This window comes from Calonectris borealis, chromosome 3, assembly GCF_964195595.1.
Source record: "Calonectris borealis chromosome 3, bCalBor7.hap1.2, whole genome shotgun sequence".
Taxonomy (NCBI): domain Eukaryota; kingdom Metazoa; phylum Chordata; class Aves; order Procellariiformes; family Procellariidae; genus Calonectris; species Calonectris borealis.
This window is the reverse complement of record NC_134314.1, coordinates 124,817,839-124,843,065: the sequence shown is the minus strand read 5'-3', so window position 1 is coordinate 124,843,065 and position 25,227 is coordinate 124,817,839. Positions and strand designations below refer to the sequence as shown.

General features: G+C 40.1%; 1 protein-coding gene across 1 annotated transcript; it reads left to right on the top strand.

Moving 5' to 3' along the window:
- Positions 1 to 299: 299 nt before the first annotated feature.
- Positions 300 to 24,599, top strand: PAPOLG (poly(A) polymerase gamma). Its single transcript, XM_075147761.1, has 24 exons — positions 300 to 396; positions 4,136 to 4,294; positions 4,393 to 4,459; positions 5,129 to 5,210; positions 5,294 to 5,403; positions 6,297 to 6,350; positions 7,430 to 7,541; positions 8,177 to 8,266; positions 8,889 to 9,027; positions 9,181 to 9,253; positions 9,336 to 9,456; positions 9,762 to 9,846; positions 10,239 to 10,292; positions 12,252 to 12,371; positions 12,697 to 12,806; positions 15,157 to 15,278; positions 15,372 to 15,541; positions 16,451 to 16,557; positions 16,634 to 16,872; positions 17,766 to 17,837; positions 18,525 to 18,581; positions 19,410 to 19,523; positions 23,724 to 23,848; positions 24,585 to 24,599. The coding sequence occupies exons 1-22, from the start codon at positions 380 to 382 to the stop codon at positions 19,506 to 19,508; spliced, it is 2,259 nt and encodes a 752-aa protein (XP_075003862.1). The 5' UTR covers positions 300 to 379; the 3' UTR covers positions 19,509 to 19,523; positions 23,724 to 23,848; positions 24,585 to 24,599.
- The last annotated feature ends 628 nt before the right edge of the window (positions 24,600 to 25,227 follow it).

Genomic DNA, 25,227 nt, shown 5'->3' with positions numbered 1-25,227 from the left:
CTTCCTGCCCGGAGAAGAGCAGCTTGTGCATCTCCCGGTTCGGGCCGCGGGTGCGCCTCAGGCCGTTTCGTGACCGACCGTGTCCCCCGCCTGTCAAGCGAGCGCGGGCCCCTCGGTCCCCGAGAGGAGAGGGGCGGGCGGGGGGGGGGGGGGGGCACCGCCTTCGTCGCGCGCCGCCAACAGCCGCCAGGGGGCGACGGGCGGCCGGGCTGGCGAGGGCGTGGCCTCCCCGCCAAGCCCCACCCCACCGAGTGAGCTCTCCCTTCCCATTGGCCGAGCGCCGCAGTGGCCGTCGGGAAGGAGGCGGTAGCGGCGCGCCGGGTAGAAGGGGCGCGAGCCGTTGGGCGGCAGCTGCGGGTTGGGCTGTGCGGTGTGCGCCATGAAGGAGACGTGCGGGTGAGGCGGCGGCCCCCTCCTTCCCTCGCCTCCTCCTGAGGGGCTTTTCCCGCCGCTGCCCCGTGAGGGGCCTGGCAGGGTGGAGGGCTGCGGGCCCCGGGGTTTTTTTTTGGGGAGGGGGGGATCCTGCCTTCCGTCAGGGAAAACTCCTCTGTAAAATAAACGATCAACCGTTCCCGTATGAAGGCGGGGAGCTGGGTACGGCGTTCGGGGCTCCGCGGGGCCAGCCCCTGGCTTTGGTGTGGTTCTGCGCCTGCCTCGGCATTGTGTTGTCGCCGTAACCTGGTAACGGCTCGGCCGGGTGCAGGCTGCCGCCGGCGGAGGTTCTGCGCTGCCCTCAGGCTGCGGATCCGGCTTAAACGCGGAAAAAAAAAAAAAGTGTTTTTTTCTGAATGTTGGCGTCAAGAACAAGGTGCTTTAACTTGCCGGCAGGTGTCTGCGGGCTTTCTTCAGCGTGAGTGTGTGCGATAGGAGTGAAAGGTGTAGCTGGTGTTGCTTCAGTGAAGGTCACAGGGTTGGGGGGTTGGTTGGTTGGTGTGGGTTTTTGTGTGGGTTTTCTTGTTTTGTTTTGGTGGTTCAGGAGCTGCTTTTCAGTCATTCCTCCTCCCAAGCGGTGAGGGGTCTAAGAGGCTGGAGTGATAAATTACCCGGCTCAAGACAAGCCCACCTCATGAGTGGGAGAAATGCCTTCACAGGGAGCTCATACGCTGCCCTGGTGGTTGGAGGCAACTCCCTGAGCTTCTGTGAAGAAAGGCTGAGAGAGCTGGAGAAGGCTTCAGGGAGACCTTATTGCGGCCTTTCAGTACTTAAAGGGGGCTTATAAGAAAGATGGGGGCAAACTTTTTAGTAGGGCTTGTTGCGACAGGACAAGGAGGAATGGTTTTAAACTAAAAGAAGGTAGATTTAGACTAGTTATAAGGAAGAAATTTGTTACAATGAGGGTGGTGAAACACTGGCACAGGTTGCCCGGAGAGGTGGTAGATGGCCCATCCCTGGAAACATTCAAGGTCAGCTTGGACAGGGCTCTGAGCAACCTGATCGAGTTGAAGATGTCCTTGCCCATGGCAGGGGGGTTGGACTAGATGACCTTTAAAGGTCCCTTCCCACCCAACTGTTCTATGATAATGGTGTAAACTTATCCATTGTCTCTCAGAGTATGCAGGAGAAATGGCTTGCAGCTTTGTAAAGCTATAAATAAGTGACAAAACCTGGAACAAATCAATTTAAGTTAACTTCTTGTATAAAATGAGGATCTGTCAGAAGAGAAATATGTTGGAGCTGTTCGCTGTGGTGGACAAATCGTAGCAAGAGTTGGCAAAATATTAAACTGCAACAGACTTCTCATTAAAACAGAAGGCTGATGGAGGAATAGGTGGTATGCCATGTATGCTACTTTATCTCTTAAGATCCCTTCTTTGTATGTGGCTGGCAGTCTGGTACACTTAAAGAGAAAGAACTAAGAATTTTTTTTTAATTCCAAAAGGGGGACAAATTCTATGGGGCATAAGTCACTCTTTCAATAAAACTTTCCAAGGGCCATTTTCCTCAACTTTTAAGTCATGAGATCAACCTTTCAGTAATACATGCAAGCGACTGAAAGATATCTACTATTGACTAAAAGAATTTGATGTTAATAATAGCTGATCTATCTAATTGATATTGTCCTTTATGTCAATCTCTAATTATAGTCTCTGTAGGAAGAATGGGGCAATGAAAGGCAGGTGGTGGCCTTTTGTACACCGGAAAGATCTTGAATGCTAGCAAAATCTAAAACCCATTCTTGTTTCATGCAAACTTTCTGAAGTGCAAGTTGTACAATGCAAGTAATAGGTAAAACATGTAGGAAGTTGCTGCTGTGGATGTTTCAATATAGATATAACGCACAGCAATTAAACATAGGCTTTCCTTCTGTATTTGTTATGAAAATGATATCATAAGAAGGAAAATATTCATTATGAACATTTTTACTTACGAAGTGGAAGTCAGCAATGCCTATAGGCAAGGCAAATTAGGTCAAGGCCTAGTTACACTTGTAAGTAAACAGCCGTTCTGACTGAGGAGACTAGTTGATAGGAATACAGTCCTAATAGCCCCCCCCAGCTTTTTGGAAAACACATAAAGAAAGTTTGAAAAATGAGCTCGGGGCGGAGGGGGGGGAGGAGGAACACTAGATGACTAAAAGCTACATCTGTGGTTGGATAAAGCTACTCTGAGAGAGAGAAATCCATCTGCTTTCAATGGAAGAGTAAAGGCAACAATTAGAAATAAGGAGCTGTAATAAGCTGTCTTTTTTTAAATCAAGTGTTGAAGCTGTCCATTGAGCATTTCCTAATCCCATTCCAGCTGAAATGGGTCAGATACCTTCAATAGTTATAAGCATCTCTTGACTAACCCAGCTAATATTTGAAGTTGTCCATATGTGAAGTAGAAAAATACCCAGTTTGAATAGTGGCATAATTAATCCTTTTAGTCTTGGGATCTGGATATGGACTTTTTGACAAGCATGATGAGTTGTACAGACCTTTTAATGTGTCTCCCCCTTTGCTACTAGTGTTTCTTTAGAGACCCTTGGTCCATTAAGTACAGTTCTTACCTCCTGTCCCACTCCTTTTTCTCTCCTGGTTTCAGCTGGTAATGCAAAGTAGGGTTTTTTCCTCCATTTTTTCCTTTCTAAAGCAAGGGTTCTGTGGTGTTAAAAAAAAAAAAGAAAAAAGAAAAAAAAAAGCTAATGCTGCCTTTAATTTAATGTTGTCCTGCCATGTCAGTCCTGTGCTGCTTCTGATTGCAAGTAAGTCTAAACACACAGGGCAAGCGGAGGGTTGGGGGTGAAAATGATGCTTTGCTGTAATTGGAGTTCCAGGGTGGTAACCTTGTGGGCCTCCAAACCCAGGTGCCTGGTGTCCTGCTCAGCCTAACTGGGCAGTGAGCTAGCTAAGCCAGATTTGAGCACCCTCTACAAACAGAGCTTAACTCGTCAGCCTATAAAGCAGCACATACATCTCTTGGATTTAGATAAAACAAATGTACGTATGGCTAAGCCTCTGAACTATAAAAATTGAACACTGTTAAGAGCACGAGGCTCTCCTAGCAACGTTAGCTGCAGATTGGTTGATGTTTTCATTCATACTCTTCCATAAACAAAAACAAGATAATACTGAATTTACTGCATCAAGTCTGTTTAACAGACCACTTCATTATATGTCCTTCCCCTACAATCAAGAATAATGCCCTTCCAGAATCAGTAGAAGCACAGCAAATACATTTAACTAAAAGAAGCCAGTGTTAAATTGTCTTGTTTAATGTTAGGAGGAAGCTGATGGGAATATCCTTAAATCAAAACTGATATGAAACTGAAATGTGTCCAAAACTTCTGCTGTATGTAGTGTTACCCTTAGTGGATTTCAAACCTTTTAATTTCCTGGTGATCAGTTCTAACTGTCTAGAGCACTGCAAATAAGTTGTATTAAGATGGTGGCAACTTGGATCTTTTCTTATATCCACAAATGTTTTTTAAAAAAGTAGTTGCGACTTCTAAGTTAGGAGAAGTTATCTAAAAATCATAAGCAGGATTTTTTTTCCTCATTTATGTTAATGCTGGGTAAAAGAGCAGAAGTTGATTTGAAAACCTGTAAGCTGAAAGGTGTTTTCCAGTAAGTTGGTTTTTGTTTGGTTTTGGGTTTTTGTTAGATGTTTTTGTTTTCCCTTTGTGAAGTCTTCAGTATTTTATTTTCTCTCACAGTAATTCTAGGCTGCAGAACCAGCCTCAAAGGCACTATGGAATTACTTCTCCGATTAGCTTGGCTCCTCCTAGGGATATAGATTGCATTCATACTCAGAAGCTAGTTGAAGCAATGAAGCTATTTGGGGTATTTGAAGATGAGGAAGAACAGAATCACAGGTATAACAAGACTGTAAAAATTGTTAACCTCCAAAACCCTATAATTTGTTAACCTCTTGGGCTTTTTAAGGCAAACTTAACATGAGTTTTCTTTACAGGCTGGTTGTTCTTGGTAAACTGAATAACTTGGTCAAAGAATGGATTTCAGAACTTGGTGAGAGCAAGGTAAGGATTTTTTTATATGTTCTTATCAAAACAGAAGCCTTTTTATTTCTTTTAAAGGCCATACTACTAGGATTTATGCTGAAGTTCAACTTTTAACTTTCTTCTTAAATATTGAGTAGAGCTGTAATAATTGCCATTGAAATAAGGTATAAAAGATATTTCAGATCAAGATCTTTAAGTCTTTAGGACACTGAATAAATTCGTGAAGTGGCTCTATCAGTTGACTTGTAGCAGTTAACAAAGCTGAAACAATGTATTGTGGGGTGAGATAGATGGTAAATGGGCACTCATCTTGCCCCAAACAGGCGACAGCACTCAATCTAGTTTGAAATTATTACACTACACTTGCCTTTTGTATCGCTCTTAGATTGTGTTAATTTATGTGCCTTCTGCTGTAGGGAAGACTAATAATAGGTCTTAATTTGTGTAAATTAATGAAAGGACTGCTACATTACTCATCTTTTTTTTTTTTTCCCCTGAGTTGCAAGCACTCCCTTCAGAAAAATACAGTATTGGTCTATTAGACTAACAACTCAGTAGGGGAGTGAGAAGACATTGTTTATGGAGGCTGTTGTAGTGTTTCTAAATAACTTGTATGCTAGTTAAACTTGCACATAGGTCAATGTGTACCTTATATTCTAAAGTAAACTCTTTCTCTTCTACCCACAGAATCTTCCCCCTTCAGCAGTAGCAAATGTTGGTGGCAAAATATTTACATTTGGTTCTTACAGGCTTGGAGTACACACTAAAGGTAGAACTTTCATTGTCTGGTCATAGTTCTAATGTTTGAAAGTGACTTCCAACAATAACAGAAGAAATGGAATCTCCTTGCAGGTGCTGACATAGATGCTGTTTGTGTTGCTCCTAGACATGTGGAAAGATCGGATTTTTTTCGGTCATTCTTTGAAAAACTAAAACATCAGGAAGAAATAAAAAATCTAAGAGTGAGTAAGCGCTCTCCTTGATAGATTGTGCAATTTCTACAATAAGAATATTCATGTTAAAGATTTGTATTGGTAGTGAATGTCTTACAAGCCAAAATAAAAAAAAAAATTGTTTCTGAGCACCTTCTAAAATATTATTTTATGCAGCATGAAAATGTTGAAGTCAAGCTTTTGGTTCCTTTCCCCAATGACTGTACATCACATAAGAATCTTTGTGGTACACTTCTCCCCTACACACGGTTTGGGAATGAGTCAGCTGTATCAAAAAGTGAGGTTGTCCCTCGGAGCCTTGCTTTAATCTTAGCCTAGTCTTCCTTATGCAGACATTTTGAAAGATGTCATATGCATAGCTAATGAGCCTTTGTTTAGATGACTGTTGCCTGAAAACAGACTCACAGTGGGCTGTGGCACAGTTCTAACATGGTGTACAAAATGGAAAACTGTCCCATAAGGTAGCTGATAGCATCTCAGGCATGGCAGAAAATAAAAATACAGAAGACTAGTGCGCATTGTCAAACATGGACAGAATTTTTTAGATTTCTCTGGATGTTAACCAGCGTAAGTAAGATAACTACAGAAATCTCGTACTTTTCTTCCTCACTACCAAGGTAAGTACTTTACAACCACTGATGCTGTTGGCTCACTGTGCGCTGTTTGTTCACTACAATACATGATCAGCCTCTGAATCTCCCAGCTAAATAATTTTTTAAAGCTAGTATTAGTACCATCTTAGTGCTATACTGCTTGCAGCTTATTAGCAATTTTTTTGGTTTGGAAGCAACTCAGTCTTTATACGGAGTAGTTTAGCAGTGTAAATTCTGTATTTATCATAGCTTAGGAAAAACATTAAAGTACCAAAAAATATTTTCTTACAGTTATCCTCTCCTTTACAGGCAGTTGAAGATGCATATGTACCAGTTGTCAAGTTTGAGTTTGATGGCATTGAGGTAAGCATTTCATTTTTTTTTTCTTTAAGTGAGTAAATTTTTCTTGCTTTGGAATAGGATAACTTTTCCAGGAACCCGTGACTGTGCTATTTTTGACCACAACCTATCCCAGGAGAAGAATTTGCAGTAGAATGGGAGCGTGTAGGAAAATAAGCCCCTAGGAAGCCTGGCAGGCATGGGAACATCAGGGACATCTCTTTCTAAACCTGTGCTGTAGACCAGGGTAGCCTACTTGAATAGCATTTATCTCACAAGGGTTCTGCAGAGTGGGAGTAGACGCCGTGTCCTTGCTAACTCTTCTTAGCTCTGACAAGCTCGCTTTCTACAGAGGGATGTGTATAGTGTAGCTCACTGTACGAATCATGTGAGCGACTAAAGGAGTTGTTGCAAATCAAAAATGAAGCTGTCATGAGACAATCTGGAAAATTAAAAGGAAAAGTACTCATTTGACTCCTGCCTAGGTTTGTCAGCTGCAGGAATCCCTCTATCTTGAATACATCTTATACAGTGAATAAAGACCTGTATGCTGCAGTACCTAAGCAAGTTCCTGCTTGGTATCACTATCATTAAGACACTTGATTCAGACACTTATTCAATGACCTTCTTGTGGCCTTTATCTAGTACAGACATTCACAGAATAATTTTCTTGCCTCAGACTGTCCTAAAAAGCAGATACTTCAGGATCAAAAGGGCTTACTGCATAAAGAAAATGCTCTCTCCTTTGCTGAAGTGTATAGTTGAGGTGATTGAACTTATGTCTTAATTCTATCATTAATTTTAAGTTCCCTTTTAATGGGAATTCTAAGATTAGAGTACCTTTTCAACTTAAAAATCTCCCTTCCTTTCCCTAGCTTAAAAAGAAAGGGAGGATGCAATGAAGGTTTTGTAAAATATGGAACTTCTAGGAATTTTCTTGAGTTTTCTGTCAAATAAATGTCTTGGGAGATATATCTATAGTCACATAAGTCTAAATACAAATGTTAACTGCTCTTTTTAGACTTGACTAACTGTCCCCCAGCGTGCTGTTCGCAAATAGTGCAGCATTCTAACTCACGGTTGGCACTTTTTTTCCTCTTAAGATTGATCTTGTGTTTGCGAGACTGTCTATGCAAACTGTTTCTGATAATCTTGATCTTGGAGATGACTCACGTCTCAGAAGCCTGGATATAAGATGTATACGGAGCTTAAATGGTAAGCATATTTACACATCCTTAAAAAGAAAGTGTTACTAAAATTGGTATAGAATGCACATTACACAACCCAAGTTTCTGTACAAGATGCACAAACTGATCTCCTGTATACCTGAGATCTGAGGAGGTAGCAAGTGGGCTTAAATTTAGATGTTTCAAGGAGCTATGTGTTTAGATAGATCTGTATTTCATGTTTCTTTCATCAGGATGTGTGCATTGTTCCAGTTTGCCACAGAAACTGCTTCAGATGAATAGGTAGAGCACTTGATGGCGCAGAATGTGTTGTAGTTCATTAAAAAAAAAAAAATTAAATACCTGAAGCCTAACTTGCTTACTGTTTAACACTGGTTTAATTGTTCCTGGCTGTCGAAAGAAATGTAACTTTCAGAATCCTGTAGAAAGGCCTTATCAAAAATTGTTGGCTGTAGCCTAAACTGTAAAAAAGCTGTTGAGGGCACCAGTCACCTGAAGTGATACTGAATGTTAGATGTAATCTATAATTTTTAAGGTAATACAAAGCAAGTAATCCAAACTTGTTTTCATAGACTTGAATGTTAAACTGTAAGCTATTGATCCAGTATAGCATAAAGCTGACTTGTACCTGTTAGTAGGAACTTCTGTACTTTTTTCCTTCAGGCTGCAGAGTTACTGATGAAATACTACATCTAGTGCCAAATAAAGAGAACTTCCGCCTCACGCTCCGTGCAATTAAACTGTGGGCAAAACGTGAGTACTATCATTGTTCATCATCTTTAAACTTTTCAGTTTTCACCTCATGCTGAAAAAATAAGACCATTAGAAGTACTTCAGCTTTGGATAGCTGTTTAAATGACAGTTTTTAAACTAAAAACGGGTTTTAGTTTAGTTTCAAGGTCTGTCCGTGTGGTAGATTCTGTGTGTGTTTTAATGGGGGTAGGGTGGGGAGGAGAGGGGAGTGCCGACAGGACAAGGTGCTCCATTGCTTACGAGGAACCTGACTACAAATGCCAAGTTAAGTATAAAAGCTTGATACATAAGGAATAAGAAAATACCGTTTGCGCATGTGGCTAAAGCAAGAGCTAGAAGAATGGCAGAACTTTTTTCTTAAGGGAAGTTGGAGCGAAGCAGTAGCTGTAGCAGCGTAGGCGCATGTCAGAGTAGCGGTATTTTGGGAAGTGGTGTGGTAATGATTCTTTTTCTCATCACTGTAAGGACCAACAATTTTGGCCTCATTGCGCTGCAAAAATAACTGACTTTGAGGCTGAGGTGTACTAAGTATTCTATAGATTGTGAAGTTGGTGCTGTAAATTTGAAGGAATATACTTGGATATTGAAAGACTACAGGCTAACTACAATGTATCCATTCTAGGCCGTGGCATTTACTCCAACATGCTGGGATTTCTTGGTGGGGTTTCCTGGGCAATGCTAGTAGCAAGAACATGTCAACTCTATCCAAATGCTTTGGCTTCTACTCTTGTTAACAAGTTCTTCTTGGTTTTTTCAAAATGGTAAGAGCTGTTGTTTATTTTAATTTGCATAAGGAAATAACACTTCTAGAGGTAGTTCTTTATGTAAGACTTACATCGAGAACATTCAATCCTACCCTGAATTACATGGCAGAGTTTTAAATGGACAGTTAGTTACTGGCTTTTCTTACATAGGGAATGGCCAAATCCTGTATTGCTGAAACAACCTGAAGAGAGTAATCTTAATTTACCAGTATGGGACCCTAGGGTATGTAGAAATTGAATTCAGACACCTTTAAACTTTCTTCTAACCTAAACTGATGCTAAGCAAAATTGTTTTAACACCATAGGTGAACCCATCAGACCGATACCATGTAATGCCTATCATCACCCCAACCTATCCACAGCAGAACTCTACATACAATGTATCTACATCAACGCGAGCGGTAATGGTAGAGGAGTTCAAACACGGTAAAGTTCTTTCCATGCTTATTAACTGATTAAAAAGTATGATTCTTACTATATGAATCCACATGATCTGAATTGGTTATATTCCGTGAGGTGTTCTGCCCTTTTAGGTAGAATAGGTCTCTGGGAAATACAGGCAATAAGGGACCAGTTTTACAACGAACTGTTGTAGTAGACCTGCATTTTGTGAAAGGAATTCTGCTTTTTGATCTGTCAGTTACTGTCCAAAACCTTTATCTTGTAAAGTTTATATTGTGCTCTGCTAGTCTTAAACAAAATGGTAATAAGGTTTTCAACCTTAATTGTAGGTCTTGCAGTTACAAATGAGATTCTCCAAGGAAAATCAGACTGGTCAAAGCTCTTTGAACCACTGAACTTCTTTCAGAAGTACAAGTATGTATGAAATCTGTTGTCTGAACTTAAAATTATTTACTTACTCATTAGAATAGTGAGTTTTAACTTGCAGTCTAAATAGAAGATGGCATTAATGTTTGTTTTTCAGAAACTGGAGGTATTCGTATGAATTTTGGTGAGGATAAGTATAGGGAAGATGGAAAACCTGTATGTGTTATGCCACTGACACTGTTTTTATTAGAAAAAATCAACTATGATATTTAGAATATAGCAGAATGCAGTTCAAAAGGATGTAATCAGTTTTTCTTCAGTTAATATTCAGGATATAATCTGTCTTGTCTGGAAGTCATATTCTATATATTTAAGGCAATTTTGGTTTCACTTGAAGGAATATGAAGTCCTGAGCTAGTATATTAATTTTCCTTTTCTAGACATTATATTGTGCTGACTGCTAGTGCCTTTACTGAAGACCATCACTTAGAGTGGTAAGTCTTGTTTTAAACAGGGGTTCAATACATAATTGAAACGCAATTCAATGTTGCACTCTATTTTTGTTAACTGTATTAACAAATGAATTATTAAACTGTACAACTAGGCATGGAATACAGTACCAAGTAGACAGTTCATCAGCAAAATTAAAAGTGATGTCCCAACTTTTTTGACTGCGCACTCCTATCAGCAAAAAAAAAAAAATTTGAATACATACTTGTGATATATATCTACTTATTTCCAAGTTACACACACATAACTGAAGTTCTGATATTTTCTTTCTGTATGCCAATAGCTTGTCCTGAGCACCCCCTGGGGTACACACTCCCCCACTTTGAAGACCACTTTAGAGCCTTGAAGACTTGGTTTCGTAACTTTTTTTACTGGATGTAATATTTAATTTAGGACTCGATTGCACTCAATGCGAAGTTGCTCTGGTTATGTAGCCAGCTTATTCCAGAATTTACTTTTCTCCTGTGAAGTGAAACAAGGCTGTTTAATCTGGGTGAAAGCTGACAGTCTGTGCAGAGCATCTGAATGCTAATAAATTGTATTTACTAAGTTTTAATCTAGTGGTGTGCTCGGACATCTTACGTTTAGTGCTGAAAATGATCGCTTCAGCGCGCTTGGTAGTGGATTGGTAAATTGCAGGAGTGCTGATCTACTTTGTGAAAATTAATGTGAGAACCACCTCAGTTGTAGTTAGAGGAAATGACTGCTTATGACGTGATATTCGTCACTGTCTCAAGGGAGATATGCCGACAAGAACTTGTTTAACCTATGTGAATGTGCTGACTAACTGTGAATCTTTAAATAAGGGGAAATGGTGAGGAATTAAGGTACTGTAATGTGTGTGGTGTTCTTAATTTTGCAATGGTATTCTTTGTTAAGAAATGAGTACTTTGCCTGCTTTGCTCAAGTGAGCATGCAAAACAGCTCTGTGTAAGACCTCTGTTCTGAGGGCACCTTGGTTATACTGCAAAGTTTGGCTTGCGCTTTAAGGCAAATAATTTAATTCTTGTGGTATCTCTAAAAGACACCTTACTTAATGTTTAAAAAAGCTCTAAAAGATAATACCCTTTACCTGAACTTTCTAATATGTTCACTTAAAAAGTAAAAGCTGACGTTTTTGCAGTGACAGAAATGGAGGCAAATGGGGCTTAGTTTTGCATCTGGGAAAACTAAAAAGCAGCAGATAAACTTGCTTCAGTTTGTCTGCTATAAGAACAAGTTTAGTTCACCAACTCTTGAATGGATTTGGGAATAGATAGCACATCTCTGTTGTTCATCAACATAAGATACTTTTGAAGATTTCTGACTGCTTTCAAAGTTAGCAGTGTTTTGGGTAAAATGCCAGTAATTTATTTAAATGAAAAGCCTTTGGGGTCATGATTTGTACCTTAGGTAAGTTTTTGATGAGACTGTGTTGACTAGATCATTTGTTTATTAAAGGAACTGTATTTTTCAATTTGGCTAGAAGAGGGTAAACTCTTTTTGCTGATCAATCTGCAGGAAGAATTGCATCTTTACTCAGGTGTAATTGAACAGTTGTGCTTGAGCCTTTTCTAAACTGCTCTTCTCCTTGATCTTCGGGGTAAAAAGGAGTTTTGCTGCACTTCAAAATGCAGCTAGAGGTGCTGGGATCTGCTGCTTGTTGATATTTTCATCATTGGTTATAAGTTGAAGTGTTGTATCTGAACTGTTAAGAGTACAAGTTAAACTTATTCACCTCTGTCTTTGGAAACTTTAAAGCTCAAATGTCACTGGAAACATCTCAAAATACAGTGTGTGTGATATCTAGTGTCTAGTGTGAAATCTAGTATCTGCTCAGCTGAATGAAACTTACTACTTACTGATTGGTTAGCATTTTTGTGTTAGCATTGCAGTATAAAAAGGCATTTAACTACTGTGCTGGATACAGTTAAAAATAAGTAAATATCTCCTGTTCTTATTAGGATTGGCCTTGTCGAATCTAAAATTCGTGTGCTGGTTGGAAACTTGGAGAGGAATGAATTTATAACTATTGCACATGTAAAGCCACAGTCTTTCCCTGGCAACCAAGAACTCTGTAAACAGTGAGTTTCATTATTTTTCTGAAATACAGTTTGGCCGATGTATTGTAACTTGTTTGTATTCATTCACCTCAGCTCATCTGTGAGAGATGTTCAGTTACATACCTACTGTTTTATAGATACGACAGGCAAGGTTCTGAGCATATAAGATCTTTTTAAAGAAGGGAGAACTTCAGAGCGAAGTACTCTGAGAACTTAAAGATTAGAGTCAGCCCATACTTAACTGCTGCATACAACTAAACTGTTTTGCTTAATCCCTTCTTGAGAGTAGATTCTAGCATCCAAATAACTGTGCATAAATGATAGATTTGTGAATCTGTCTTTTTAGGAGTGGATATGTGTCAATGTGGTTTCTTGGAATCGTATTTAGGAAAGTGGAAAATGCAGAAAGTGTTAACATTGATTTAACGTATGTTATACAGTCGTTCACAGATACAGGTAAGCCTATAATTTGCTCTAGTCTTGTAGGGCTTCATTTTTTTTATTCTAGTGGAAGTTGCTTCACAAAGTGAATTGTGCTTCCTTCTGGTATTAGCCGTTAGATATTTCTCTAGAGAGCAACAGAGAGAAGATTAGCTTTAAAAACGTACTATTTTGACACTTTGGCAAAGTAAGTCCATCTTGAAACAAAAGTGTGTACTACAGTCATACACCATATACTATATGTGAAATAATAACAGTTCTGCAGGTCATGGTAAACACACATGGTAAACAAAGGAACTGCATTTCATGAAGTGGACAGTCAGATGTGAAGCCAGGAGATGCCCAATTACTGGGTGTAGCTACGCTTGTCAAAAACAGTTGTCAGTTGCTGAACTTTGAAAGTGGGAATTAACTGTATCGGGGTCTAAAATAAGTTGTTAACGCCTGTTGACAGTATCTTTCCAAAACAACATTTTGTGTATGATATGATCCCAGAACTTTGCAAGTCAGTGAGTTGTCACATTGTAATTGCATGCGGTCTTGCATGTAAACCTTTGTGTTCATCTTCCGTTATTACTTTTGATAGATGTAGAAATAAAGTAATATTGCAAGCGTTGCTACATAATGCTAGAATAACGGGGGTTTGGGGTGAGGAGTCGCTTCAAAGCATAGGTCTCTTCCATAATCTGTTTACTTTTTCCCAAGCTGACTGCTCTTGTGCCTTTCAGAAGTGCATGTGTGCTGTCAGGCTCATGCCTAGCTATCATAATGAAGAACTAAGGAAATCGGGTTACTCTTCTGAAGTGACAAGTGTGTTTGGACAAAGAGTTCTAAACAGTGGACTCCTTTAAATGGTTGTTTGAGCTGATGAAGAGTTTATCCATAGTACCAGCATGAGCTGTGTGTTGGCTTGCTCAGACAACATGAGTAAAAGCAGTAAAACCTGACCTTTTTAGCTCATGCTTTGGGATATGAGAAAAGCACAGAGAAGTGCATCAAAACTCTTGTCTGAGCTTCAAGCCAGGTGGGGGGACTTCCTCAGACTTGCACTGTTATCTGTACTGATGCTTGTCTTGTATGTTACATTCAGTGGCACTGTGTTTCAATGTTCTGGCAAATGTAAATTATGTCAACAAGGTTTATGTGCTGCTAAGAGGCTGGAACTAATAGCCTATGCACAAACTTTATTAGTATAGCTATGTGCTCTTAGTTTAGTGAAGCACAGCCTATAGTACGCTTCAGATATAGGGTTTGAATCCAGAGAGATTGAGCAGAAAAGGTATTTCTTGAGAGGTGTGAAATCCTTTGGCAAATGTGGGAGTGACCAGAAGTTATGTGCAAGAAAGCTTTTATCACGTGCCTTGACCTTGAGAGAATATTTTTGGAGGGCAAAGATTAACTTCAAGTTGATGGCCTCAAGAATATAAGTTTCACTGTTTGGAAGGCTTTTGTTAAGTGAACTTTATCTCACTTTTACATAAAAACATTATTGAATTTACTTTGAAGCAACTGTTCATATTGGTGTGATTGTTCATATTTGTGCTTTTATTTTACTTCTAGGCCTCCTCTAGAAAGACTTAAAAGCCTTTCTGTTGCATGTCCTTACTTTGATTCCCACTCTGTTTGTTAGTAAGCCGACTTTCCAGTTATGCTCACGATAGGCCTGTTAGATAAGCTTATCTAAATGCGACTTAATTCTGTAATAACTGCTGTGCTAGCCTTTTAAAGTTGCATAAAAGGCTGTTCGCAGGCAGTTAAGAAAAACCTGTTTAAATTGTACTGATTCTGATAAGTCAGATGTCCCTAAAATCCAGTCTTTCTTTCTTGGAGAGATAGAATTTTAACATCTAAACTACTGAGAAGTTATATGATGTTACAGAACTGTTACAAAAAACCCACCATAATTATAAAATAAAAAATTAGTCTGAATCTTGAGTAAGGTGTCCGGTCTCTCATTGGCTGTGCACAATTGGGTTGATTAGAAAGTCCTCTAAATGTATTCTCATCCAGAAAACTAATGGTTAAGGAGTATTATCTCCTTCAGGTTAAAATGAACTCAGACGTGAGCTGCATGATTAGCAAACCACAGCTGTAACTGAGCACATAAGTGCATATTTGAACTTAAATAGCTGTTGTGTATCTGGTCTGTACTGGATGTGAAATGGGCATCTTAGGTCACATTCATTTTTTCGAGACTATATATGGAGTGCTTGCGTAGCACTTTGTGGTAGGCTGGAAACTTCTTGCACTTTGTTTGGGCTGGACAGACTTAAAGGCTTGCTGTTTCTAAAGAAGCCATATGTAACTTCGACAAATACCTAATGCAAACACACCCACTAAGCTACAACATTAAATTTCATGTTAGTTTACAGACAGGCCAACAACCTCAACGTGCTAAAGGAAGGTATGAAGATTGAGGCAGCTCACGTGAAGAGAAAGCATCTCCACTATTTTTTGCCTGCAGAAACCTTACAGAAAAGAAAGAAGGTATAGCAAAAATTTGGCTCTTCTGGCAATTATTTTTTTTTTGCTTTAATAATTACTTGAAGATTTCATTAGTTGTTTTAATTGTTGTTTCAGCAAAGCATGCCAGATATTAGTCAAAATGCTAGTGGGCTTCAGTGCAAAAGGACTTCTTCAGATGGAAGCTGTTTGGACAGTTCCAGAGACACGGACTCCAGAACACCCTATAATTCCTCTTCATTAAATAAGATATCTAAATTGGACACCTCTACAGTGGAGACAGAAAGGTTAGCACCATAACCTTAGAACTGTGAAGAAGCTGCTTTTAACTGACTCACAATGTGAATGAGGTCTAGGATTTCTTGTTTGAATCTATGTGGATCGCAAGCATGTGGAGGGCACTAATGGCTTCAGGAACAAAGCTGGCATCTCCTTTGGGCATGTGGGGGAAGACAGTTTAAAGAAATCCTTGAAAAAATTAATTTAATATACATGAACACATAGGAATGAACTTGATACCAGAGAAATGATTTGGTCTTGAATATAAATCCCCTTAGGTTAGTACGTAACTTGAAGCCAGAATGTTTTATGTGTAGGTAACTGTTCTTTCTAACTAAAAGTATGGCTAATGCCAAGCAGTATTAGGTTCTAATGAAGCGCTGATCTTGATCACAGAAACACTAGAGCTGCTGCTGACTTAGTGGAGCAGTATGAGAACTCGGGCAGCAAAAGCGTCTGTCACTTCCTGGGAAGTCTGTTTGTCCATAAGCTACTTCAGCACAGGAGGAATATGTAATCTTGAGAGTAATAGCCCAATACTACCAAATGTGTAATGCCTGCTGTGTTCAGACCGTTTGGTACTGTATGAGTAGCATGCAAAAATAAAAAAAAAAAATTGGGTGCACCTGTGGGTAGAGCAGATACCTTCATTAAAAGCAGCACAGTGTGCTGGATATACTAAGCTGGGAAACAGTACCAGTACATAGAGACTCACTAAAGCTTAAGTTTAAATTCACGGTCTGAAGTTCAGCAAAATGAAGATCTTGTGCTAGATTGCCTGTGAGCTTGTGTTGTTAAGTAGGGCTGTGACAATGAGCTAAGGAGGTAAATGTTTGTCTTGCATCAACTTTCTGGAAATGAAATGTATAGTGTTTTACGAACTAGCATTTTATAACTCTAGCGTCTGACTCTTACAGAAATGCTGTATATCAGAGATCTAATTGTGCTAACAATAGAGAGAAGATACCTCATGTGGCTGTGCCATTGGTGTCTAAGGGATTCTCCATTCCTGTTATTGATTCAAGTATGTATTGAAGTAGTGGGTGGAATGCAGTCTTTAATTTCATGGCTGAACTCTAAAAGCTCGGTGTCTCCTACAGAAATGGAGACTACAGTTGCAATAAGAACATCGGGTCGTCCAATTGCTTGCGCCATTCCAGGACATAACACAATTTCTCAACTCAGAGCACGTTTTGTCCAAGGACAGCATGAATTAAGTGGGACCTCAATTACAGATTCGAAGAACGCTGCACCTAAACGACCTTATTCACCGACCTCTAAAGGATGTCATTCACCTACATCAGAAGAATGCCCCAAAAAGACTGTAGACGGAGACAAGGTAAGGGCTAGGCCAGGGAGGGTTTGAAGTGGTATTAACTGTTGATGTAGAATGAATGAAATAACTGAGAAGAAACGCATATCTACATCCCCAATGGATTCAGGAATCTAAATTCAAGCATAATGGTAATTTTACTAGGATGTAGATATGAGAAATTGTCTTGGATATAATGTATAGCTATTAAACATTTTTTTTTCCAAGATCTGGCACTAGTGACTGTTTCTGGTCTGGTGGCAGGGTCTCTAAATACTACTGTACTTATATATTACTGCACTGACCAATTGCTGAATGAACTGGCTCATTTGGAAGCAGTTCTTAAAACAATTCAGAAAAAAATTATCTCAAAACGAAGAGGATAGGAGTCTTAAAAATGTAAAAGTATGAGCTAATCTTGTTCTGGCAGATAATTTTTGAATGCCTATTGATAGTTTTGCTGCTTTAGAAATCAGCAGCCTACTCAATAGGTCGTCCACTGCTGAAATGACAGTGTGGAGTTGCTTGTTAAATCTTGGTTTCGTGGAAACTTTAGATTAATGCTTGATTTGTTTTATTGCTGTATATAAATCTCCTTAAATAGCTGTTCTTGTGGCTTGACCTCTGATTTGAGGCAGAGGCAAAGAACAAAGAAAAAAAAATTCAATTTTGACACTTGTAAAGAATCAGCTTGCAGAACTGTTATCTAGTATTGGATATTTCAAGTACAAATTTCAAGGTTTGGGCAGTGAGACTTTTTGAGAGGCTTGAGGTTCCTGTGTGGTAACGGTAGTCTTGTCTAAATATTGTTTTAAGAATGGCCACTAATATATTTAATGTGTTGAATGGAAGCTGTACCCAAATATGAAGGTAACTTTAGTATAGCAATTATTTTGAGTCTGTGTATTCTGTTCTTCTAGTTAACTGGCCATGATTCAGCATTCAAAGATGGTGGCAATCCAGAAGATGTCAGGAGAGGATCTACAGAAAATGTAATTTTGAAGTGGCTTTACTCAGTCGACTAACTGAAAAGCTGAATGGACTGTTCTAGGGCCTAGACTACCTCACATAAATACTCTACACATTTATTGATGTAAACAAAAACATGCTTTTTAGCTGCAGTTATTTCAGTCTTCATTTCCCAAGTATTACACCTGTATGACCTATCTTTTAAATGTTACTACTAGATGATTTGGTAGTATCTAGCTTCTTGCCATGCTTGAAATCGGATTTTAATTTTTTTTAGACCATTTGATTCACTGATGTAAACTAAAACTACTATAAAAGCTAAAGCATTTGGCCTCTCAAAGGGAGGATAAAGAGCTTTATACTTAGCGTAACTTGCTACTGAAGCATGAACTCTTGAGGGCACACCCTCAAATCAAGATGTGGTCTTGTTGGTAGAGTAAAGGTTGAGATACCTGAAATGCTGTATGTGTGCTTATAGGGCTTAAACAAAAAAAAAACCAAACCAACAAAACAACCAAAACACACCCCCCCCCCCCCCAAAAAAACCCAACCCAAACAAACAAAAAAAAACACCCACAAAAACCCGAGGTGGAGGTTGTCAATCCATGTACATATTTAGTTTTTTTAAGTATACTAGCTGCCAGACCTTGCTGTCTTTCAAGTCATGAATTTGACAATACTGCCTAATAAATCCCTTCTGGCTTTTTTAGGGTGTCCTTGGAGGAAAATCCATGCTGATTCCTATTATCAACGCATCCAGATCACAGGTATTATTTATTGTGCCTTTGTGTTCCTAGGTAAAGCAAAACTGGGACTTTTATTTTATGTACAAAGACTTACGTACTATTAATCCCTGTAAACTTGGTGGTTCTAAGTAGTTGGTAAGCTTTTACCTGTCACGCTTCACCAAATTGATTAGCTTGAACAATGACCTTCCAGGTTTACTCACAGAAGTGAAGCCAAAGTTCCCAAGTTATTGAGCTTGAGAAAACATGTTTCCGTGCACTCACACACTGACACAGTTTGTTTCCTGATTTGCTTTTTTCTCAAGCAAAAAGATCTGTACCCCTTGCAGATCTTCCATAAGGTGATCTGAGCTCTTAATTATCTGAAATACTTGTATACTGATTTCTGTGACAAGACTCAGAAGCTTTGAAGTGTATAAGTGGCTTTATCTCTTCTGTGTCACGTAAAATGTTGTGAAATTGAGGGTTATAAGACTGGAAGTAATCTGGACAGTAGAGAGACTCTGTTTTCCTGATCCATGGATCTGAGAAGAATGGTAGCCGCCTCTGTTATGCTGTTGAGCAACTTGCAACTTACTTCCCCCCCTCAGGAATATAATTATCTCAATTGATGCCAGGAAAGAAGTGGGCAGAGGGGAAAATGCTCTTCCTCTGTAAACTGGTGGTAACTAAACGAGTGGTATGGTGGAAAAAAAATCCTTCTCTGTAAATATTTGGGTTTGGGCCATACTGTTTTGGTACATAAAGAATGTTGTTGTATTCAGCTAGGAAAGGGTTTATCTCTGAATTAATGAATTTTAAACTTCCTTTTTTTTTTTCCCCCCTGTGGCATCTTTTTGTGTGTTGTAGAGGCTTTCCAGTAATGAACTACCAGATTCTTCATCTCCTGTTCCAACAAATAGTATTCGTATTATTAAAAGATCCATCAAACTTACCCTGAACGGGTAACCGGTATCTCTTCAGGTAAAGATGATAATCACTTGTTTAGTGGTCCATATTATCAATGTGTATTGTAGTTACTAACAAAGTATGGAAGGTTACTGTTGCCATACTGCAACTGGCCAGTTAAAATCATGGTCTTATTTTATAGTATTGTTAGATGCTTGCTTCCTTTTGAACTACTCTTTGCATATTCTTGTAACAGTTATCCTTATTAGTCTTTTTAAAAGTCTTAACTGTCACTAGCTGAAACAGCTTTTGAAAAAGCCACGAAAAACAACCTGTCCTGTGACTTGGATTCAGAATGTATGTAAACAGGGTTAACTAGTCACTGCAACCACATTCTGGTTTCAAGTGTGTATGAACGTGCTTGTATTCATTTGTGCTTTCCTAGTTCATGTGCATATATTGTTCTTATCTTAAATTATTTACCCGTTTGGCACATACACTCCTGTGCATCTATCACAATGGTGCTCAGCTTCCTCAGCTAGTAGCTTTCCACTGTCTAGCACAGCTATGCACTACACAAGTATTGCCTCCCATGGAGGCCCATAAAAAATATAAATATTGAAGAAAATGCAGCAGAGGATGCTACCAAGGTATGGAGATGACAGACATGTCCCATGCCGTCTGATTTTTGTCTTAAGACTGCTCCAGCATGAGACTTGAGGTTTTTTTGTTGTCACTAGGTAGTAAAGCTAAACTCCGAACACACAGCTGAAGATGTACTTAAACATTGCAACAGCTGAGGCTGTTGTGACACTACTACCCACCCGCAAGCTGCAGTCTTGAAAGCAACTGGCATGCAGAAAGTGATTTCAGATAAACCCTGAAAGCTGTTCTAAATGGTTACATGAAAACCTGTAGCAGTCTTAAGTCCGGTTCTGTAAACTGATAACACTGCTTACCCAGTTAAGTGCATTAGGGTTTTTTGAGGGGTGGGGAGAAATTCTGATCATATGAAGCAAATGTTATGCTATCTCTCTATTGTAATTTCTTTATCATTTGGTGTTTTTGTAAATGAAGTTGTATGTTTTTTCAGAGTATTTTTGTATGTACTGTAAAATACTATCTTCCAAAGAGAAATTTAAAATCTTCAGTCTCTTTTTGTTTTTTAAATGCAGATGGGATCTGCTTAAAAAACTCAAACAACTAAACCAAATGTGAGGCGGGGGGCAGTGCCACAGAAAAACATGTTCTACAAAATGATAAGCTCATGCTAGAGTAAATTTGAGGAGACCAGGAACACTGCTTTCCTGCTTCTAGTATTTCCAGGTTTTGAATTAACGCCCTCTGAATAGTGCAGTTTGCAAACTGCGTTGACAGCTGAAGTCCCAGTTTGCTATGTGGACAACAGACACCCTGGAATTCTTTTAAAATTAGTTGCTTGGCTTAAACAGCCATTCTGAGCTCTGATCATCTTAAGCATCCACCTAAAACCCTAGTGATGAGACTGAAGGACTGTAAAGGAATAAGAAAAGGCAAGTATCTTGTAAGGTCTTCATTCTGTAGCATTCCCCCTACTGCTCGTATTCCAAACTTGTGGAGAAAGCATGACTATACTTACTACATATACTTAGGTTTTTCCTTATTACCTTTGGTTTCCAGCTTGCTTCAAGTGCAATTTATCTCTTGGAAAATCGGCCTTAGTGGGTTTGAGAGGTCCTATTCTTTCCTCTCCCCTCAAAAAAAACCCCAAACTTGGACTGCAAGGCTTAGGTTTAGTCACAGGTTAAAATTAAGAAACAGACCCATGTTACTGAAGTGGCTTTTAGCAGAACTACACCTTGAGTTTATAAAATGGTTACCTCAGTTTTGTGACCTGTGTTAAACCCATGGTATTTAAATATTGTCAAGTCTGTGCACTAGTTCAGTATGTATACAACTTCAGCACCTGTGTAAATAAAAATCCATCGTGAATTTGAAGGAATTAAAGCTGAAGTAGGTGATAAGATAAGCAGCAAAGCAAATATGAAAAATAAGGGCTTTATAATAATCTACCCTGTAATATTACAAAGCTTTTAAACAAATTCTTCCGCTTGAGTATTCTAAGACTGTTAAGGGCTGTTTTGCCCTTAACCTCTATGTCAGCACATGCATTTATGCAACTAGTCTCAAACTAACCTAGCTAATAGCTATCAAAGTATATGCCTTTACACAGATTTTTTTTTTTTTACTCTTGCTTTGCAGTTATCTTCTAATTTCTTTTACTTTTCTCTTTTCCCCCTCGCTCTTAGGGTTTTAAGAAGAATGTTTAGGAAGAATTTAGGTTACTAATTTCTCGGACTTGATCCAGCATAGGTGAGATCACACACTTTATCTTACATACCCTGACTCAACGCTTGGCCCAATGCAGAGTGACATCACTGTTCTGGAGTTTCCCTGGATGTTGCAGAAGTTCGATACTGCCCCAGGACTATGCAGATTAGACTTCAGCTGTTTTAAATAAAGTTCAAACTGCAACAATTCAACTTAAATGTTTTCCTTCGTTTATGGAGCAAGTCCTCTGTTAAAGTGATTGAAAGTTACTCGTGCATAAAGACTTAGTGAGGGAGGCTCTTTGATATCAGACTTCCTGCAAGCTCTGCTGTTTCCTATCTGCTTTCTTAGCTGGTTGCTCGGAGGTCCCGATGGAAGGGGCGAGGGATGCGTGATCAATCTCCTTAAAGAGGAGCAGCTCTGTATTGAAACCGTGTATGGTTAGTAACTTTGAGCAAGAAATTCCGTTGCAGGAATTAACGTCTCCTGTGGTTTTATTTGTTGGGTATAGGCAAAGAAACAGTTAATGTGAAGTCACCTACGCTCCTGCTGTTGCAATGGATGTCCCTGTAGAAACTAAGAGAAAAAGTAATAGAATACTTTTTGCCTTAAGCAAAGGGGGGGGGGGGGGGAAGTATCTTGAAATCGTTAATCTTGACTTTGGGAGAGAGGGGGCTTATTAATATTGCCTTTATGTAATGCTTAGTGACATAAGCTCTTTAGCCTAAAAACACAAGTGAAAACTCCTAGCTGTATTTTTGCAGTTACCTCATCACGCTTCTTATAAAGAGTCTGGTCCTATGCATTATTCCAGTAAATGCAAAGCCGTGGTTGTAGCGTGCTACGTATCTGTGTGCAGCCGAGGGGCTAACAGCCACCCTGGGCGGGGGGCACTCCGTGCCCTGCCCCCAGAGGAGATCAAATGGCTGTAGGGGGCACCTGGGTCTGAGCAGTAACCCCCGCTCCTGTGAAAACGGGCATCTTCCTCCCCCACAGGACCACCCCAGCGGGCTGCAGCCTCGTCCCTCCGTCCGCTGTGGGGGCCGCGTGCCCTTTCCCCAGCGGGGAGAGCCGGAGCCGCGGCCCGGGCTTCCCACGCTGGGGCGGGTTTCCTGCCGTAAGGCCCGTGGCGGGGGCGGGCTGGGGGCCGAGACCTGCGTGTGCTGTGACGGTGCTGGCGTGTGACTGCACCGCTGCACCGCTCTGAGGGCAGGCGGCGGGGAAACACCGCTGCAGCCTCTGCTGCCTGCCAGCCCTGACCACCGGCCTGCAGGGCTCGGGGGGACCAGCGGCAGCCCCCCGCTTTCCCCCCCAGCTTTGCTCTTGCTCTGCCTTTCCTCGAATCCTGCTGGGCCAGGCTAGACTAAGCAGAGCACAGTGGGGTGTTTTCCAGCTCGGGGCTGCTGAGCGCTCCTTGCTGCCTCCTAGCCTGCTGGTCAGGGTGGGCTCCCCTTCCCCAGAGCTGAGGGTTTCTTCAGCCATCAGCTACGCCTGGGGTGCCAAGCTCTGAGCGTGGCTCAGGGCTCCAGGCTGCTGGACCTTGTGTATTTTTCTGGAGGCATCTTAGAAAAACAGTAGCCTGGGGGCTGATTTTTTTCTCTTGTTCCAGAAAATACAGCCTATTGACCTCTCAGCTGTCTGACCTTCAAGAAATTGATAGAAATCAAGAAAATCGAACTAGGCCTGCTCCTCCTTGGGCAGTTCCTCTTTGCTGGGAAGACCCTGTCTGAATCACCCTGCTCTCTTCACCCAACCTTGTTTCTTATTCACACCTCATCTCTTTTCATTGCATCTGATCTCAGGCTCTTGCCCGTCTTCCTTTCTCTCTGGTAACTCACATCTTCCTTTCCAAATCCATCTTTGCTTCCTCTGCATTTGAACTGGGTGGTACTTTATTCGGTGCCAACGGAGTGAAAAATCCCGGGAGTCCTGAAACCAGAGCAGAAATAACCTCCTCTGTTTCAGTTTTAGTGTGTGGCAGCCTGGTAATCAGCTGCCTACTGTGGGGACCGTCCAGCTCGCTCTCTGCAGTACGTGCGATGGAGAGAAAGCTGAAAATTTTGGCTACTAAGCAAGTCTGGCAAGCATGTGTAAGTTCAATCCTTTCAAAGGTTCAACACATGCCCAGATATATGTGTCTTTTCAAAGGAAGAGCAAAAAGTCCAAGAGTGACACCAGCACAGCCTCTGTGCTAAATTTCACGTCCCCGTTTCTGAAATGTGAAGAAGTTAAGAGTTTCTTAATAAAAGTTTTAAGGATTCTTTGAATATAATTAAAGCAGCATATGTTCCCCATGATCATTCTTAGAAATCACTGAGTCATTTTTGTTCTGGTTTTCCTAAAAATTAGCCGGAGGTGCGGTATATGTAATCATACTCCAAAGAAAAGTTTTTGGCAAACTTGGAGTAAATGAAAATGTGGCCTTAAAATAGGAAGTGTAACTAGCCATAACCAGCAAAGTGCGTTGATGGTAATGTGACAAAAATAAAACATCTGTCAAATCATGAACAATAGGAAGATCATGGATACGGTATTTTCTGTAGAGCGATTGTTTGCAGTAACTTAGCTGAGAAAATCAAATGGGACAAAAAAATACCTCTGGGAGTCGCATTTTGAGGAAAATGAGTATGTTGCAAACAGCTAAATACTAGCAATGAGAAGGCAAGGGAATCCCCTGTTTCTGTTCCCTTGTTCACCCACTAAATAAATCACAAATGGTAAGTTGCGTAAGTACAGAGATGTTTACGTTTCTGTAATTGAGGGTGAATATTTGGCACATGCCTGTAAAATTATGAATTTCTTTACTAAATTATATTTCTCTTACAGAAATAAGTAATCGACAGTGTGTTCATTTTCTCTCCTATTCTTACATGTTGTGACTTCAAGTGGGGAAAATTCAGTAAAGGTAATATCTCAATTTTCTCCGGACTGCGCTTATTTAAAGTTGTTTTCAGTTCACCTTTCAGTAACAAGTAAGCTGAGATGGACTGGCCAGAAACCCAACTATGGAGCTCAAAGAGAGGTTCGTATGTTCAGACTCAAATCTTGCGTGTGTTCAGCCTTAAAGGTCATCCCTGATTTCAGTGGCTGTGATGTCAATGGGGAAACCCTGCTGCACTTCTGTTTGTCCTTGTGCAAAGGTCCGAAAACGTCAAAGAAAAGGAAAGCAGCTACTTAGAAAAGTTTAAGGCTTCAGTATAGAAACTAACCACGGGTTCTTAGTGACTCCTAAGCGAGACAGCGTTATTTCATCAGCTCCTGCTTGTATATGAACTTGGGTCTCTTCTCGGTCACTATTCCTTTTGCTTAGATTGTTTTGTTTTTCAACTACTTATTAACGAGAGCTTTTGCTGAGAAACATGGGATGATCTTGTATTTGTTAAGCAACGGATGCCACTAGCACCGATGTTTAAGGTGACTTCTTATCTGAAATAATTGGAGAGAGGATGAACCAGGGTGCTCACCAAAA

Coding starts and splice junctions, on each gene's coding strand:
- PAPOLG (XM_075147761.1), top strand. Junction 4,295..4,392: donor GAGGAAGAACAGAATCACAG/GTATAACAAGAC, acceptor TTTTCTTTACAG/GCTGGTTGTTCTTGGTAAAC. Junction 9,457..9,761: donor GGTAGAGGAGTTCAAACACG/GTAAAGTTCTTT, acceptor CCTTAATTGTAG/GTCTTGCAGTTACAAATGAG.